This window comes from Brienomyrus brachyistius, chromosome 7, assembly GCF_023856365.1.
Source record: "Brienomyrus brachyistius isolate T26 chromosome 7, BBRACH_0.4, whole genome shotgun sequence".
NCBI lineage: Eukaryota > Metazoa > Chordata > Actinopteri > Osteoglossiformes > Mormyridae > Brienomyrus > Brienomyrus brachyistius.
The window spans coordinates 8,068,811-8,088,601 of record NC_064539.1 but is presented as its reverse complement, the minus strand read 5'-3'; the positions used below and the strand labels follow the sequence as shown (position 1 = coordinate 8,088,601).

Genomic DNA, 19,791 nt, shown 5'->3' with positions numbered 1-19,791 from the left:
TCCGAGGCTCACTTTGCTGTTTTGCTTCCTTTTTTTCCCCCTGCGTTGTTCATTTAATATGTTTTGTTTGTGTAAATGACCAGCTCTCCCATACGCCACCAGTCTGCCCGTTCGGGGAGAGAACTGGAAGGCAAGCTGTGATGAATGAGAACCGCGCACGCGGATGGCTCAACGGACTGGCAAGGAAAGTACTGGTTAGATGGATTTTTCACACCCCCCCCCTCCTTTTTTCCTCCAGACATGAGGGGGAAAAGGCCTTTCACCAGTCAGGCGTATCCTGGTGTGAATCCATGGGGGTTTTAGGTCTGTATTAGAAGGGATTACGAGGAGGGGGGGGCAATCTTGGAGAGAGAGTGGTGCGGATATTACGGTGTAGCTGTAAGAGAGAGATCTGAAGGCGCAGGGAGGAAATGAACGCGCTACGGATCGATGGGCTGCTTGGATAGTGTCCCTCAGGGGGCATCGGCGGGCGTGTGTCTGCCGTCACCCGGGAGAGAGGAGGGGGGAAGCTCACGAGGCACAAGCCCTGGCTGCAGTACCATGCAAACCTCTGCCTTCCTAGCAGCTACCAGTTGCTAGGGGGTAGCTGCCTCCATGACCCTTTGCACAACTATGCCCTCTACTGCTGGGTTAAAACCCATTTTTCCCAACCCACTTTCATTTTGTAAGAACGTAATGTTTCTCCGTGGTCAACTGTAGCCTGAGACATCTACACTAAACATTTACCCATTGCTCACCGTTAATTTCTCACCATTACGTTCTTCTGGATCCCATTCCCTTCTCTGTTGGATTTAATTACGTTTTCACGATAAAAGTTACGTCAGGATAATTTAGCTATAACCACTCTGCCTGCCGGATATTCGTAACGCGGTAGCTATACCCTGCGAGCCGATCGATGGTCTGTGCGGCCATGATTGAGTATGATGATGGTAAGAACGCATCTGGTAATAATGAATTTTTCCACACGGGCTAACGGGTAATCAAAGCATTGTGCTTGAAGGCATGTGCTGCGCTTAATGAGCAACCTGCGTGTGAGTGTCTGGACTGTGGTGAGTAACCGATGGCGGTCATATGGTGGGTGACTCGCTTTGCTTAATGAAGGGAAAGAGTCTCTGAAGCACCAAGGAGGTCACATGGTTTCTGGGAGCTAGGGCCAGGATATCTGTGCTGCTTGAGTGTCTCCACTGGGCCCCGCTGGGATGTCGCATCGTCTGTGTAATTTCAGTGGGTGTTTCTCATCATGCGTACTTGGCTATATTTTTGTGTTCTCCGGTCCCTGTACTTGTGGTCTTGGCAACATCGGTCTTGCTAATTTGCCTTCCAAGAATGAACTTGGGGCGCAGATTGGTCTAATTCTTCGTTGATGGAACGATGTATCCTTGATATCTGGGGTGGAGCAAGCCAAACATCCGTGGTTTTTTTTACTGTCCTCTACTTGTGTTCTTAGTTTTGGAACTGATCTTTGGCAGCGGAAGATGATGTAAAACGGGTACATGAGAATATGAGTACTGATAAGTACGCATATTGAGATTCACCCCTATATCATGCTAAGTTTTTGATCCCCAGACGTTGGTGATGGTCTTGCTCCAGCACAAATATCAAGGATGCATTGATGCATTGAGATGCATCTCATCGCCAAATGAGAACAATCCCATGCGCCCCAAGTTTGTTCTTAAGAGGCAAGTTAGCAAGACCACAAGTATGATCTTTGCACTTTTGGTGTTGAGTAACACCCAGTGTGTTTGTAGGTTTGTTGCATCAGTCACTCAACTTCCTTTATGTAGTTTTAATATTTCAGCTTTTTCAGCTCAGATCAGATCAGAGATCTCAGCTTTTTGCATGTAGTTTCAGGGCTGCCAACTCTCACGCACCTGGCGTGACTCTCGCGCTTTCAGACTCTCACGTAAGCATGCTTACGGCGAATCTATATTATTCCATTATGAACCTAAAATTAGAAGCACTGGGGTAGTTTGCAAACCTTACTGACTATTTACAAGGTAATAAAACTGTGTTTTTTTTTGGTGTAAATGTGTGTGCAGACTTGTCTCGAATTGAAAATTTCGCTCCAGCCAGCTGACTAAAGTTGGAAAGCCCGTAGTTTTGGTATTTATATCGAGGCCTCAGCTTCTGCTGGCGGCGTCTTCATCTGCTTATTCTAGCCAGTGTCACTGGGCCTAGAGCCCAACCCAGGCAGCTGAGCGCTCGTGCACACCCTGGGGGGGGGGGGGAAGCCAGTCATCGCATGGCACATACATGCAGACATTCACACACGCAATCGTACACCATGGGCAATTTAGAGGCTCCAATTAGTCTAACCGCATGTCTTGGGGCTGCAGAAGGGAAACTGGAATAAACCTGCACGACGCAGAGAGAGAAAAACGTCCAAGAAACCTGCCTAGATACAGGCCTCCAGTTTGGTTCTCCCACCCTGCTGCACAGCAGATGCTTGACAAGGAATCAAACCGAATCAATCTAGAGGCCAGATCTGTGACATTAGGCTACCTCAGTGCTGCTTGTTCCATCCCCATGTGGACGGTGTTGTGCAAGTTGGAAAGCCTCCAGTAGCACGTCCTTATGAGGACCGTGTAAGTGGGTGGGGGGGCTTACTCTTCCTGAGACAGGATCTGAAGCTCCCTACACACACACGATAACGTTAATAATTATTACGGATCCCAGGGTCTCTCAAAGCAAATTGCAGGACATCATGTACGCCTGCATTACAACAGCCTGAGCCCTTCATCTTCTGTTTATACGGCTCTTGATTACCATCTTCATTACATTTATCCATTTGTGGGCGCATGAAGCTCACGGGAGCCTTTAATCAAAGCAATACGGCATTAATCCAGCGTTCCACCTGCACCCAGCTGAAAAGCAAAAGCCAGTGATTCACATATGACGCAATGGCCATTTTTAGATTTAAAAAAGGGTTTGTTCTTTGTTCCCTTTATAAATATTTGTTTCATACTTCATACTTTTTTTTTCTTTTTTGACAATAATCTTGTTGTTGAATCATCTCTTGACCGGATGCTGAGAGTTGATGTGTCGCCACAGTGAATCCACACAATCATATATATATATATATATATATATATATATATATATATATATATATATATATATATATATATATATATATATATATATATATATATTTTCCTTTTGAATTATTTTTGTCCCTCTTCCATCGCACGGTAGGGTGGATCTCCAGTATGTCGCCCCGCTTGCCACAGGGGTCGATTCGCCTCCATGTGCGAGAGTGTCTCCCCCCTCTCTCATTCGCACCCTGCGAACGTGCGACGTCGAGGTGCCCAGGCCCACCCTCCTCACACGCCGAGGGATCCACCTCGTGCTGGAGATAGTCGTGTGCGTGCAGCTACTAGCGTTTACGGGTCTCGGGAGAGGGGGTGGGCTTTACAGATTTTTTTTTTATTGGTTGCAATGGTTATATCATTATATGTAATTTTCCTCAATTTTATTTTTTAAATGAACAGGTGCGATCAAATTTATCTATTTGCCTTCTGCTGTTATGATTTTTTTTCCCCCCAATTTCATTTACATCCTGGGATGACACTCAAAATGAGGATTTGGGGGATACAGGTCTGTCTCTCCCACGTGTTCTTGGGTATTTTCCACAACTGCTTGCACATTGTTGTTTCCGGAGAGTGGTTTTCTGCATAACAAGCCGACACCCGCCGTCGCCTCTTGAAATCAGACTTGAGGTGGGTCATTTGGACCTCACGGTGGCGCCGACCTGCCGAAGAACCGCCTTCGATCGACGTGTCCTTTCAGTGGTGCTGCAGTGCGCTGGCATCATTTACGGGAAGGCGCCGATGTACTTCCACTGGCAAGCAGTGACTCGGAGGTTAATTTATTAATTTGATTTTTGTCTGAGGGCGCACCCTGTGGGTGGTGATTACTCTGTTTTGATGTATTTTCTTTCCGGGGCAGATTAAAAATCTCCTGACTTGAGTTCTGTTCTCACATGCCAAATGTTCTTTGGCTACATCACAGGGACAGCAGTTTGGCCTATGGATCCCAAAAGTGCTAGTGGATGTTCTGGATTGACACCCCTGAGCCGTTTTTGATTTACAGGTGACTGAACGCCTGTAAATGAGCTCATATAGCAGAACCCCGCTTTTCTCAAAACTTCCTCCATCTGGGGCACCAAATAATAAATGATCTGACGCTGCGCTCGGACCCTAAGCTTCGGTCTGTGTGTGTGTGTGTGTGTGTGTGTGTCAAAGGAGAACAAGATGGGGTGAACAAAAATAAGCATTTCAATATACCCCTACTTGTGCAAATGGAAAATAAAAGATCATTTCATAATTTAATATTAATTTCAGTACATCGTTTCCTCCCCCCGCGTCCCGTTGGAGGTCGTCTACTGTTTGAGTGCGTTTTGGTCTCCTCCCTGCCCATATCATATCAGACAGGTCTTTATGATTCCAGCCTGGCCTGCCAGCTGACAGCTGCAGTAAGCTTTGTTTTGGTGGATCAGAAGTCCTATGAAGACAGTCAGTCTGGTGTTGTATTGATTTGATCTCTCTCTTCCCCTCAGGGGGCAGGGGAATGAATGCCTGTTGACATGTATGCGTGTCAATATCTCTCACTGTCACATTGAGGTGACTGGCTGTTTTTTTTGGGTTGGCTGGCAGGTAGTAGCTGGAGCACTTACGAATTATATTTTTGTTCTTGTTTTCTTTTGACATGGGGGGTAGGGGGGGCATACTGTTAGCAGTAGGTTAATGTGCTGGAGTATGTCCCAGGCAGGTCAGGATCTGTCACACAGAGACTGACAGGGCTGATCCTGGAAGAGCTGTGTGAAAATGACTGTCTGGCTGGGCTTAGCTCTGCAGGATGCAGCATCCGTTCATGTCCTGCTCACTGTGGAGTCTGTGATATTTCTATGGCTGCGTGTCTCATTTCTAAGTAATTAAATGAAATGCTTTGTGAAACATGAACGAAACGAAATGTGCTCCTCACGCAGAAAGCTGAAATTACGAGGTTTACTTTGTTAAATGACCATTAATTAAGAGCCTTGTTTCCTACTCCTTCTGGTTCATGTCACGGCCCGGTTCGCACGAGTGAAGGTCTGAAAAAGGCCTTCATCGTATTACTGCTTACAGGATTGGCCAACACAAATTCAGACGGATGGATATCTGTGCGCAGTTCAGAGCTGTCGCAGTGCTTCTTCGCCTTGTTTATGTGGGACCTGTATCATGAAGCTGGATTTCCAGATAATTTCCGACAAGTCTTACCCAATTTTAAATGGTCTTTATCCTCATGCTCTTACATTTAGCCCAGGCTACTTAAAGTCCGACAAGTTATTCACCTAAGCAAGAAATCCTGCTTTGTGATTCAGGCCCCTGGTCACCAGAAGTGGCGTCGTATCCTCCAAAGGGTGCCTGGAAAAAGGTGTCATCACCTACAGCAGTGTCCCTTCAGGACTATCTGAAAGTGGCCTGTATGCAATCAGCCTGTGATTCACCAATGGCTTATTATTATGTACTAAGCGACTTTTTAGCCTAATGTGCAAGAAATAAATCAGCTCTGTTGCCTTTTTAGGTGTAAAACATTGTCAGTGATAATGGCAGTTTTATATTTTATGTTGTCATTAACTCTGGCAGGGTACAGTGACAGCTTTTTACTTCCCAGTTAAGCAGAGGGGACCCCAGGGTCGAGCCAAAATCGATGTTTCTCTCACTCTCTGCCTTTAAATGTAATTTAAAACGATGGGGGGAGGCGAATGTAACCATATATGGGAGACCATGAGATACTTCTGATTTATTTCTGTTTGCTACGTAATCGGCGTTTCAGATTGTTATGAGGCGGGTGGAGATGAGAACATGCTCAAAGATTATACGATTATTATAATGAACTTAACCGACGTATTAAAGCTGATGGGTGAAGGCGGAGCCTTTCTCTGCCAGGCCTAGGATGTCAGCGTCCCTGAGGGCACTTTAAGCTTCATCCAGGGTGGGGTGAGGACACCGGATTCATCTCGGGGAGAAGAAGGGACCCTATGGCCTCATGCAGGACACTGCGTGTCACTAATGAAGAGGAACCGGGGATGAGCGGCACTGCAACCAGAAGATAGAGTTGGCGGGGTGCATGCGACAGTGCAGTGACGTCGAGGACCGACGGCTGCACGGGGAGGGACGGCTCTCGTGGTGCCCTGTGTGACCTTTCTCCAAGTCCTACCTGGGCCTTAATTATAGAAACACTCGGATGGCAAAGCTCAGTACCTCAGTAGCCTCAGTCTTTGCTTCTGAAATGTGAGTTAAGGGTCCGTGAGCTGAAGGATCAGTACTTAAATGAGGAGGGGGGGGGGGGGCGCAACGGTAGCAGCACATCCCTCTCTCTCTCTCTCTCTCTCTCTCTCTCTCGCTCTCTCTGGCTGTCAATTTACTTAACATAAGAGCAACATACCCAGCAGGGATAGGGGCAGTGGAATGTTTTGTCTTAATTGTTTTTAGACATACTGGGATGTAACGGGGGGGGGGGGGGGGGGGGTGAAAAAATGGAGCCTGGGACTTCTGGAGCTGTTTTTGTCTGGTTGATAAAAGTTTATGCATTTCAGCAGCAGGCTCTTCTCCGGCTTTGAAATGCCGAGGGGGCTGCAGGGTTTATATAAGGGGACTAAGGGTGGGGGGTAGGCGCCAAGCCTCTACAGGGGGGCTCTGGGTCATTCCCCATCTACGATTTTAGATCCTTTATTAATTCATTATTATACTTACTGTGCAATCTGCTGGAGTTGCCCTCAAATTACAAGCAGCGGTGAGGGAGTGGTTATGAAGTGGGGGGGCTGGCGAGGCAGATTTCAGTATGGGAGCAAGGGGCACTGAGTGGTCTTCACTGGGCCTTGTGTCTGCCAATCAATCAATCAACCAATTGACTGGGTTTTTTTTTTTTTTTTGTGATCTGTGCCATCTTTAGCGGGGGTTACCAAATGGACGGAATTTCACAGACTAGTATGACGTGATGCAGATAAGCTCTGCCAGTCAGGCCTTCTGTCCAGACACTGCTGGACCCCAATGGCTGTTAAAGATGGCGGCGTTTTACCCTGACGGGGGGGGGGGCATCACTGTTTCAAGCACATGTCCTGCGACATGTGGTGCTACCTTGGCGCGAAGCCACAAAGCAGATGTAAGAACTCCGGCGAAGGCCGCTGTGGAGACCGATCACGTCCGTCTCACTGGGAGCTATGAGTCACCGCTGGCGATCGGGAATCGTAATGTTGGGCTTTTGCAGAGAGCGCAGAACGGAGGCTCGCTGGTGAAAGACCTGCATTAACGTGGGTGTCAGATGAATATCCCCAGTAAACCAAGATTCCTCCGCAGGAGTTCTTTATATTGTATGTAATATTCAACAGTGAGAGTGACAGGGGAGCGTCCTTCACATTCAGAAATCTGCTGGGGTTGTCTGTCAGAGAGGAAGATAAGACAGTGACAGTAAGGTTGTAATTATGGTCCAGCCTGATAGTGACAACAGTACATGAAGCTCAGTGCTTACGCAGCAGGCCATGTAGTTTTAGCTCCGAGTTTCGCCAACCTAGTCCACGGGGACCCCCATATAGTTTGTTTTTGCTCCCTCAGAACTCCCAGCCAATGACAAACACCGAATACCTGGTACAGGCGTGTTGGGAGCTGGGAGGGAGCAAAAACATTAACTGTATCGGGGTCGCTGAGGACTGGGTTGAGAAACACTGGTTTAGCTTAATCGCTACACTGGTGTCAAATGGATCTGGCAAAGTTAATAGGCTGGGAAAAAGGGCAGAGTGCTGTGGGCTGTATCTGTTGTTAGCTGGTATGAGTCGGGTTTCGGAGTTTAGCCAGCGTAGGGGCATATGGTGAGTGCACGAAGGGGGGCGTGGTGCAGTGGTCCAAGTCAACCCGGTAGCTGACCTTAGCCTCACGGTCATGCCCCCATGATGCTTACAGACATGCTGAGCATCACGCTTCTGTAGCTACCAGTATCACAAGGTTTCTTTTTTTTTTGGGGGGGGGGGGGGTGGGTGCTTTGACCTTAATATTACAACGCTTCCGGCTTCCTCACGGACAAACCTCGGAATGGGGCCTTTTAGAATGGACCTAACAATGGCGGCGAATCGCTGACGTTTGTGCAAAATGACATCAGTTTCCCGCCTCTGTACAGTGAAAGTTATTAACGGTTCAGCAGTAGCAAAAAATTACAGGGCGATTTAAAGCTGGAGCTGTTAGTTCCGCGAAGCATACAGGCCACTGAACGGGGTTAGGTGTCTTAGGAAATTCAGATAATGAGTGAGATGAGGGGCAGCTGGCTCAGACAGCTGGGCTCCTTTGTGCCTCTAAGCTAGTGGCCGCTCCCTGTGCTGTATTTGCTCAGGTCTTTGTCCGCGTGCAGCCTGCCGACGACACCAGTTAAACGATGCAGATCAAACAGAGCACTGGCATATGAAGCATTTTGTGGTGTTTAACAAGAGCCATTTTACTCCACATGCTGGATGAGTTCCTCCCCCAACCCGCCGCGCCTCCTTTCCCTTCCGTTACCGATTACTTTGGCTCCGACAGGCCGAGAGCAGGTACTACAGTTGTGTCTGAATTTCCGATTGGCTGCTATGGGACATCTGACACACGTGATTTTTGAATTCTGTGCATTGTATTTATCACTGGTAAAAAAGTTTAATTACATGTTACATACTGAACCATGTGACCTCAATGATAAATCATAAATTCACCCAGAAATGATTTCCAGGGTCAAAGATGATAATCAATGATTTTTGTATGATATTTTTGTATTAGTTTTATCTGACACTGTTATCCAAAGTGACTTACAATAGAGGGAAGGGTTACTATTTATATGCTTTTGAATAGAGATGAGCAGATTGGTCGCGATTTGGCCTACAGTCCTTCCTGTGGTTAGGGTTAGGCTGTTATCTGACATGTAGGGTCGGGGGGGTAAGGTGGTGGATGCTGATGACTCAGCGCCTTTTTCATCCCAGCCCTCAATTAGCATAGGAGTGACTGGGGACACGTTAGCGGGGGGTGGCGTTAATTAACATCCAGGCTGGCTCGGGATGGGGGGGGTTGAGACAGCATTTCCATTTTCTAGGCAAGTAATTTCGCTGGAATCAAGACGGGCAGCTGTACCAAATATCATGGCCGGTTACCGTGAACCCCAGGACACCGGGTCAGCCGAATTCCCCTATATTCACTTAAAATGTCCAAACTGTTTGTTGTGGAGATTACAGACCATGCTGGAAACATCCGTGGTCTGCTGATTATAGATCATAGAGTGTGGTATCTGCCTTGCTTGTACATCGCTTTGGACAAAAATATCTGATCAGTACATATTAATGTGAAATGGTAAAAATGAATGAACCATAGTCTACACTGAAGTGCATTTTAACTGGTTCTGATTCTGCATCTTTGCGGCTGAATTTAAGAGCAGGAAGGCGCAGACTGGTGGCCACTCTGCTCTTGTAAGGAACTAAGCGCCTTTCCCATTGCGTTAATCAGCGCAGGCAGCATCAGCGCAGTCAGCGCTTTCCATTTGCTCCTTGCCTTGCTTTCAGGAAATTTCATTTTATTTCCAAAAGGAGGCTGGAGAATCTGCCTGTTTTCTGTGACAGACCGTATTGATTTCTGATTAAGGTACTTGGCAGAAAAACCTTAATTAAACAGGAAGTTTTTTTTATTATCAAATAAGGGATCTCTGCGGAGTGGAGGAATTGAAATATACTACCTGACTTTGTGTGAGATGTTAGCCTCATCACATAAATATGTGCAGTGGTTTTGCAGATGAGAGAATCACGCTTATGGAAAAAAGCAGGCAAACATCTATAGCGGATGTCGGCCAGGTGTTAGCTGGGGGTCCCGATCGCCAGCTGGCCGTGGATGTTCTCATGTGTCATTGGTAAATGTCACATTGAATACTTCCACTAGCAGATACACAGCCGTCACTAGAGCTTCAGCCTGGAGTGTCGGTATTCTTCTGCCTTCTACTACTTAGTGCCATAATCGGTATAATCTATGCCCCCCCCCCTTAGATAATTAAAGCTGGATTCTTCTGCTGGCAGGGGGTGGGGAGGGGGGTGTTTCCCTTCTCAGGAAGTCAGAAGCCCTTGCTTGCTATTCCTGATTTGTGTGAGTGTGTGACCACAGTGGTGCACTTCATGGTGGGTGGGGGTGGGGGGGGAGTGTAGAGTCCTACAGATGCTTCAAAACATGAAGGGGGCACTAAATAAGATCCTAATTCCCCAGTGGCAGTGGAAGCCCCACAACATAGTAATTTCAGGCCCCCACGTGCAAGCTTCATTTGGACAGCAGGGGGCATTGTAGTGCAGTGACTGGGCTATAGGTGAGATTATATTTATATGGACTGGTGAAGTGCCAATGCATAGGAGGGACCAAAGTTGAACTGAGGGATTGAGGGGGACTGGCAGGATGAGTAGGTGGGGCTGGAGCCCAGTCTGGGTAACTGGGAATGTGATGTGGGGGGATGGTTCAAAGGGAGGGGAGGGCAGTGGGTGGTGCGTCTGAGGGAGTATGTCACCTCCACCCCCGCTAATCACCGGCCTTTCCTGCCATGTGCATGACGGCAATTTCTGGTTCCCTCACAGGAAAGCGAGAGATTTTTACCCCCCCCCCCCCCGTTGTTTGTGTGGTGTTTCCGATGAGAGCTGACCCTGGGGAACCGCGGGTGCAAACCAGAGCCCCCTAACTCCAGCTTTCATTTACAAAACAAACAAACAAACATCCCACAGTCCGCGGGCACATGCCCTGCGTGTGCCCTTAGCTGCATGTCACACATAGGATCCTTTCATTAAATATGCTTCAGAAAAAGACTTATTTTCTCCAAAGGAGGGTTTAGTAGGTGCAGTTTTTAAGCCTACGTGGCTTACATCGTTTGTTTGTGGGGCTCATTTTCACGGCACACGGTACTGCTGTGAAAACCAGGATCCTGAATCTCCAAGCTAGATTTGTTGATTTGCTAGATACCGTGTCAGAATTAAGGTACCTCAGTTTAAATGGACTTTTTGTCCACTTGCGTTTAGAACAGACTACCTTAAATTTGGAGAGTTATCTTGCTAACCCAGTAACCCAGCTTCACAATGCAGGCCCCTGGTCTGGTTTGTTTCGTCTGGTGACTAGTCAGGGCTTGACTTGTCATGGGTTGCCACCCCCCTTGCAAATATACCGTCCTCCTTGAAATATCTGTTCAACTTGACCACTGACAGGAGTGTACCGTTTTTGCCATTCAGCACCCACTCAGAAGAACTAGTACCTGGTCCTAAATTTATGTCTTGTAAACTGCTTACATAACTTGCATCACCTGGTGGTGCAGACTCTTGGTGCACTGCCATGAGTCCTGTTTCTTGCAGAGCAGGTGCACTGTAGTAGGAGCACTGCGTCTGAAAAGCACGTTGGCAGATGTAGCCATGGAGACGTGCATCCTTTCAACCAGATCGGTGCCGGTTTGTCGTTGCATCACCAACAAGACTGGCCACCTGTCCTGATGGGCTAGAACTGTGTCCTGGAGCCTATCAGCCTTGTTAAGGTGGTGTGGTGCGGCGATTTTGTATTGTAATGCAACAACCTGGTTTTTTATTGGGTGCTGGCAGAACAATGTCAGTGAGGTATAGAAAATTGAGCTTGAACTCTTGCTAATTGGGTAGTATATTAATGCGGGATCCTAAGGCTTTACCCAATGAACCGAGACCACCTGTATTATATTGAGGTTAAGCTCCTTTAATCAGCACTGAGGTCCACTTTTGGGAAAAGCTCACATCGAGTAAGGAGCAGTGAGTCACGTGACGCAGGGATTGGTGGAAAGGACTGCTCGCTTGCTTTGGGGATTGGATATGGACAGACAGCCCTTTCCTGGTAAGAAAGTGGGCATACGCTAAAGACGAAAGGGTGTTGGGTAGTAGATAGACTGCAGCTGGATCAGGTATCAGGGTCTGATCACTTTAATAGAGGTGACTTTAAGAGAGCTCAGTGTAATAAAAAGGCTGGGAACAAGGAACAGATGAAGTGACTGACCACAAAAGGGCATTTGCAGCCTTTGACATAACTTTTTATCCGAGAGCCCAAGCCCGTCGGGATCGATACCAGCGTCCCCACTGCTCCTGTCTGCTCTCTGAGGCATAAAGACGCCGACTCTCACCTGCGTCTCTTACGTTAAGATTTTGATTACAGGGCGGAGAGGTGAAAGAACATCAATAGACACGAGAACCCTTCCGGTAAAATCCAAGGAGGTCTGGCAGAGGTCTGGGCTCCTGTCTGTTACCGGGTGAAAGGGTACGAATGTCATGTATGTTTCCGGGGCAGATAGAGAATAACTGAAGGCACGAATAACACTGTGGCTCTACTGGGGAGGCTCAGCGCTGCTGGGGAGGGTCTTGATTTAATGCAGAGGGTGAAGCGGGTAACCCTCCACCCCCTGGGTCCCCCATCTAGACGGAGGCTTGAGAGCAATCAGCCAATCAGCTGAATGTAGCTGTGAGTTTGTGTATGTGACAGTGCAACATCTGCATGGAAAGCGGCAGATTGGCTTTAGGGAAAGCCTGAGATCAGAGGGCAAGGGATGGGTGAGAGTGGGGGAGGACAGGAGTCCTTTCTGTCCCATTTGTGGCTCTGTGTTCTAACTGATATCTTCTTGGGGCTTGATATGTGTGGCTCACCGCATGAAGGCACTGTGCTGGTGATCTGAAGGTCGCTGGTTTGAATCTCAGTGGGGAGTGGTTTTACCATTGGACCTTTCAACGAGGCGCATAATTGCCAGTTGCTCCAGGAACAGTTTGATCCTGCTTCCTCAAAAAAAAGTGGATAAAAGTGTCTGCTAAATTATACCTTTTTTTATACTTCATTTATCTGTGTTCTTCCACATGCCCTGCATGTGTCCATGTGGTTCCTTTAGGACATTTTGTATGTTTGCTGGTTGTCCTGACAGTTCCTGTAGGTTATCTGTGATATTCACTGTGTCCTGTGGTTCTTTACTGTATGTAGGATGATCCTCAGCTGCCCGAATTATATTTACATTCTCATCAGTCAGGTTATTACTGCACTGACAGTAAATAAAGGTGTTGTGGTCCCTCCGTAGCATATTAAATTAACCTCAGGATTATTTATTTTTCTGCCATATTGTTCGGTGGTTCCCCTGGCAACGCACCGCGTGTCTCTTCTATACGTGCAGGACATTTTATCCGCCCTGGAGTAAAAGGCAGCTCGGACGCTGATGCGGCGGCTGCCTGTCGATACTGCGAGGCCCCCACGCCGCCACTTCGAACGGCACGCCGAAATTGCCCCGCTTGGCTGTATCCATGACAACGGCAAGCTGGGTCACATCTGTCGGGGGGGGGGAGGAGACTCTAACGTGTTAACCCTTTCAGGTGTACTGTTTGCACTCGCGAGTGGTTGAGTTAAGGCCCCTTTTAGGTAAATATGAGGTACTGGTAAGCACTGGGTCTGTGGGAAAGTGCAGTTTTAAGGAAATGATGCTTATTTGCCTTTTGCAGAAGTACAGGTACATAGGAATTCCTTAATTTTTGTGTACCCCCTTTAGGGAATAAAGCTTGCGGTCTGAGCGTAGGGTATGCCATTTTATATTGCTGTAAGGGTCTGCTGGAGATGTGACTAGTCAGCTAATGATGGGATTCAAACCAATGACCTTCTGATCTCAGGCAGACAGGCCTAGTATGCTATGCCACACAGCGCCCCCCCCCCAAGATGAGCGCAACTTGAAATCTAGTAGGGTGTACTGTATGAAAATGTTTATTTATCTATGTATTTATTTTTAAATCATAAATGAATTCCGTGTCTTCTGTGCTGGGAAGGCCTTGAAGTCTTCAGTTTGAGGAAGCAATCTGTGTCTTTGAAGGATCTGACTGAGAAAGTTTGGTAAAGGAACCTAGTTCGGCCGCAGCTCGTGCCACGCCTTTATTATTTTTATGTGTTTCTTTTGTGTGATAGAGATGGAGCTTGAATAATATGATGGTGACAGGTTCTTTGGAATCACCTGCAGGTTTTTGCTGCCGGAGAACATTAACCTCTGTTTTTAACCATTAATTCTTAATGATACATCATGCCTGTGTGATCACAGTTGACCACCAGGGGGCTCTGCGACAGCCACTCCCCCTGCCCAGTTGATTGGCCAGTTCAGTTTTTCATTCTTGCGGTTGGTGCCCTTCCTACATTTCCAATGTGTGCACAAAGAAATGCAAATGTGAGCGTACAGTCCCCCCCTCAGACACGCCAAGATGCTTTTAGCTTGAGCTCTTTGTGTGCTTTTACTCAGCTCTGATGCTCACATGCAGCTTCTCTTTGCGCTCCACTGTCCATCCTGCCTCACTGCATTTCTTCTGCCAACTGTCGTGTCATCTGTGGTGCCCAGTGTGTGTGTGTCCCTTTCACTGCCGCTAATGCGACCCGCCAGCTGTGACCCCCCTGGCTGTAGCTGGCAGCTCCACGGCAACGGAGCGCAGCCAAACGGCACTGCACAGTGCCTCCCTGCGAACCTTTACTGACAGGTGTGGGTTGAGTTTTTTTTGGTGGGGGGGGGTAGGTTCAGAATATGAGAGGGTGGCAGAGGTCAACGCCATGGTGAATTCTCACGAACATTGTGGTCAAATGAAATGTTTACTGCAGACGTGGTATCTAGAAACGTTGGCTACGGAGCGTTTCTACTAAAGATGCAGGTCAGTCTTGCCACGGATACGTTTGTCCATGTTGAAGATCCCTGGAGGGGGGAGAAGGGAGGGGGTGATCACTGGCAGTGCTTATGAGGTGGTGCAACCCTGCTCCACACCCATTACCTCATATGATCTCTAATATGCATGAACCTTGTCATGGAATGTAAGGAAGTGCTTTTTTAACTGTAAAGGGAAAAACAATGAGGATTGAAGATGCTTCAGAGGTACTGGGACATGGGGCCTGATCCTGGTCCTGATGGGCCATATGTCGTCAAGGGTCTGGGCTTCGCTGTGATGGACAGCACGCACACACATGCCTGCTGGGGGATGGGAATTAGGCTAGTTTATTCTGGGCTTATCGTTTGGACTATGACCCCTGTCTTCTCCCCCTCCCCTCGCTCATTCCTGTCAGATGTGCGTGTGCATGACGGCATTAGATCAACCCGCCGCTGCACTTCTCTTTCCTCTCTTTTTTATTTCTTTCTGCCCCTCCCCGGATATTATGTACAGCCTTTCAGCCCATTTCCTGGCCGCCCAAGGCGATTCAGGCTGAAACATCATGTTATGTAGTAGCCTCACACTCTTTATGTTCCTGGATGGACGATTCAGCTCTGTTCCAGCTAGTACCAAGAGGTGGCGCTGTGGTTAAGGACCTCCATGTACATACCTGAGGGGGATGCTGTTCTTGAGTAGACTGCTTTGCCTAAAGTGCTCCAGTAAAATGATGATAACCTCTATATGCGGATGGAAAATGTTTCTCTTACAAAGTATCAGCTGGGCAATAAAATCGCTGTCTTAATATGCACCGTTTTTAATTTTAAAAATGTACTGCTTGGCTGAAACTTAATTACAAAGCCACTATGAATTTACCAGTTTACCCACTGGGATTGTTAACTGGGGCGGCTCAGTGGTTCAGTAGCAGGGCCCAAACACACGTACGCCTTCGTTTAACTTGTAAGCTAAGGATTTTCCAAAGAAATTGAGCCTGGAGGGTATGTATTGCGGTCCTGTTTATTTCCACGGCCAGCGGACACAAGCACCGGGGACAGGGTGTTTCCTGAGGTGCCGCCAGATTGGTGTTGGGTCTTACTGTCTATCTGTCGGCTCCACAGAGCCAAAGGCAGAACGGACCGAAAATGACTAGGTGTTCTTTTATCATCTTTTTTTATTTGTTCTGTGTTTCTGCTCGATCAGTTGAGAGTGTATGACTTGTGGGGGACTGGCGCCCAGGCGGGGTGTCCCCAGCCTTATGTCCTGTGTTGGAAAGGCTCCTGACTCACTACAACCCTACACTGGATGTGAGGTTATTGCAGATGGATGACTGATTGAGTGATTTCAGATGGTGACTTATATTGATTGCTACTATTCATTGTCCACAAGTGACTCATCGCAGTTATCGTGGTCAATATTCAGCAGGAGAACATTTTCCCTCCGGAAAGCTCAAAGCCATCAAAATGGCTGCTTGGCATTTTGGATGAGGGGTTGAACCACCCAATCAGGTGTGGAGGAGTTGATCACTGAAGGGAAGTCCTCAGAGGGATTTGTCCAATGGGAAGAGAGCATTTCCTACTGTCCTCATAACTCTGCTTTTCATATACATGTCCACTTGGTGACGACCCCTTGGTCACAGGGATGTCTGCCCTTCATGTTGGAACCTGGCATCGCTAACAAAACACTGTTTGTGTCCTTGCAGGATTTTGACTACCGTGGGCTCGCAGTTCGACTTGAGGACACTGAGGGCAGTGCGTGTGCTGAGGCCACTGAAACTGGTGTCAGGGATTCCCAGTAAGTCATGTGCAGTGGTCACCATGAGGCTCACTGCCGATTCACAAAGGACGACCAGTTCCCAGCTACACTGACTCATCAGTTTGGAAAACGGAGCATTAGTTTTGCAGGGAAAGAGAAGCTTTAAAACCTTGGAGTAATAATTACTGCAATTAAGTGTTTAGCTTGAACCGAAACACTTATGCCAGTTTTGGACAGATTAAGTACAGTAATTAATTAGTTCTCAATGTAATAAAACAAAAGAATTGTAATTAAGCAAAAAGCTGCAAAGGAGATAACAAAACTAATGCAATTATTAACACACATTGCAATCGTATGTATTACATACCATCACATTCTCTTTTAATACTGTTGATCTAAAGGTTTACATATTAAAAACTATGAATTTAAAGGGGAGCCTAACCACTGAACAGTATGAAAAATGGCTTTAGATTGACGAGAATCATAATGTCATCTCAGTTCATCGTACAGGTAATTTTTAAAAAGGTGAGTGTGTGATGCAGATCAAGTCTGGTGAAGACCCTGAAGGTTAGGTGAGGGGATGTAGGTTCTTGCAGCTTTGCTAGACTGAGAGCAAAGGCTTCTGGGAAGGATGTTCAGAGGCAGACGAGTAATTACAATCCATCTAGTCCTGGGTGTTGTGGTTGCTATGGCGTGGGAGCCATGGAGACTGTCTGTACAGTTCTCCTGAAGCCATTGCCTCTTTCCAGGGAAAGATGAGATTAGTCATGTTTCCATGGCCTATATTCCCCCGCGAGATGCTCCGGGTAATTTCCAGGCAAAGATTACGCCCATGGAGAATGTAGGAAGCACGTTCTCCAGGACACGGCCGTGACCTCTGACAACGCCCTTTACAGGAGACCATGTCACCAAGAGAATCGCCAAGTTCATTTGTAGTTCACGATATTTGTGAAACTCAGGAATGGACAGGAGCACAGTTTGGGATGCTAAATGAGGTACAGATTATGAGCTTCAAAAGCCTGGGGTGCGTGTGTTTCTGTTCGTGCCTCTGTCAATGTGTGACGCCTGCTCTTCTACCTCCAGGCCTGCAGGTGGTGCTGAAGTCAATCATGAAGGCTATGGTGCCACTCTTGCAGATCGGGCTGCTGCTCTTTTTCGCCATCGTCATGTTCGCTATCATCGGCGTGGAGTTCTACATGGGCAAGTTCCACCATGCCTGCTTCAAGTCAGACACAAGTACGTTTCTGCCTTGCCCTCCGCTCTGCCCCCGAGTTTATACACACCTGAATGTCCAGCGAAGGTTCCGGTTTTAAAATTCATCAGAACCCGATGATCTTGGTTTATGGATGAAGTGTCAGTGGAACTGCACAGGTGCTACACAGCTTGTGCTTAGAGCGTTGGTTTGAGGGTTTGGGGGAGACTCCAGCTCCAAGCTTTCTACACATGAGTTATTTATTTTTCCCCCCCCATATGACTCCAGAATATCACTCATACTGATAGCAGCTAAATATGGTAACGGACAGACCTGTGTACCTGTGAGTGTGTCTGTGCGCCTGTGGGATGTGTATCGCGATCTGTTATCCCTCAGATACTAGATGTGCCTTTTTTTTCCAGTGTGTATCGCACTGAATATTTTGTAACAAAACAATTAAAAACATTTAGCACAAATGGCGATGGACTATTAAAAGAACAGGGTAGATATTAAATGACACATTAACTGTTCAGCTCTAAATATAAACAGTTTATCTGCGCTGAGTCAGAGCAGGAATTGGACATCATAGCCTCATCACCTTCTTGTTTGTCCCCGTTCAGTCCTTTTTCTGGGGGGCGTTTTGCATGTGGGAGACACGGCTGTTTACAGGACAACATTTTTAATGCACAGATAAGGCAGGCAGAAGCGTGTTATAAATTTCTTTAAGAAGGTCTGCGAGCAGGAGTACAGATTTCTAGGTGCAGAGCTTCCCCTTCAGGGTGCCGCTGTGGGATTAGACATTGTTATTAAACTGTGCATTTTTTCACTTACAGTAAGCAGTTACTGGCTTAGATATTCCTCAGCAATTAGGGATTCAGGGTTTCACTGTAGGCGGATTAAGTGCTTTGTTTCCTGCACCCTTCCCCAGACTTTCTGAGTCACCGGTTGCTGGCCGCGGTCACTGTTCGACGTTCGCTGTCAGAGCCTGGCATTGAGATGCAGGACTGACCCGGCAAAGTCTGGCTATGGGACTGTGACCGCCACACGAGGGCGTGGCTGAGTCATGGGCAGGGGGTGTAGCTGCTGTGTATAGCACCACATCATATACGCCCCCATCCTGACCGACCCAAACCAACCTAGAAATTCAATTAGATTTCATGAGTACAAAAAAAATACATCACCGCCTAGATTGTGATGACAAGTCATGTGACAAGCCACACCCCTATTAAGGAGCTTCCTGGCTGTAGATGCGCGGGCATATACATGGGCGGGGCCACAGGGGCTGAAAGCTGATTGGCCCGTAGAGTACCTCCTCTCCTGTCATTCACCAATCCAAAACATATCATTGAATAATAAGGTTGAATGCTCTGTGTGAATTATAGCCCCTCTTATGCCCCCCTAAAAAAAAATCTTAGAACTGCCCCTGTGTAGATGGAAAGGTTTAAGGAAATTCAGGACTGAGGCGTCCGTTTGCGATGCTTTTCTGTTGGGTCTCTGGGGAGAATCTTCACAAACTAGTGTCTCTCAGATGATATCAGGTTTTTTTTTACCATTCGGGCTTGTTGGAGACACCAAGGCGATCACTGTCACCCCCCGCAAAGCCCGTGTCACGTAAGCGCGGACTCCGGGCCGGCCCCCGCTAAGCCGATTTGCCGGTTCGTGCAATATTTATCCAAACACCCACTCTCCCGCGATTCAGGGCTTAGTTTTTTTTGTCAAGATGACAGCGTGCTGGTTGAGTTGTGCCTCATAACCGTGTGTGACAGGTTGGGGGAAAAACTGGGATCCTCACCTCAGGCGAGGCTGTTTCGCTTTGTTTTGATTGTATCGCCTTTCACTTCCTGTCAGCCTGTCATAATGCACGGTACTTCAGCTCTGCTCTTTATCCCCCTTCAGTGAATCATATTTTTTCCTTTTTACAGCAAAGCACATATCTGGCTATCCAGAGGTCCTGGTGCTTAGTGACGTTTATTCCTCTCTGGACCGCCACTGACCGCTGACACCTGCTGTTTCAGAGTTTACACTGTCAGGCTATTCCTTGGGCCACGATTAAATTGGCAGGAAATGGCAGAATTCAACTTTTGACCTCTAGACCTCTCACCTGTGAACCATTACAGTCTGACACATAATTACCATCTCGGAGATTTGACTGTAACTCCGTTAACTCCGTAGCTTTGTTGTG

General features: G+C 47.4%; 1 protein-coding gene across 5 annotated transcripts in view; it reads left to right on the top strand.

Moving 5' to 3' along the window:
- Window positions 1-19,791, top strand: part of cacna1bb (calcium channel, voltage-dependent, N type, alpha 1B subunit, b) — a 105,691-nt gene that overhangs the window by 22,327 nt on the left and 63,573 nt on the right. For all 5 annotated transcript variants that reach the window (XM_049019959.1, XM_049019958.1, XM_049019960.1 and 2 more), the window contains 2 exons: window positions 16,365-16,456; window positions 17,501-17,653. In XM_049019959.1, the coding sequence (XP_048875916.1) occupies window positions 16,365-16,456; window positions 17,501-17,653 (245 nt within the window). The remainder of the gene's footprint in view (window positions 1-16,364; window positions 16,457-17,500; window positions 17,654-19,791) is intronic.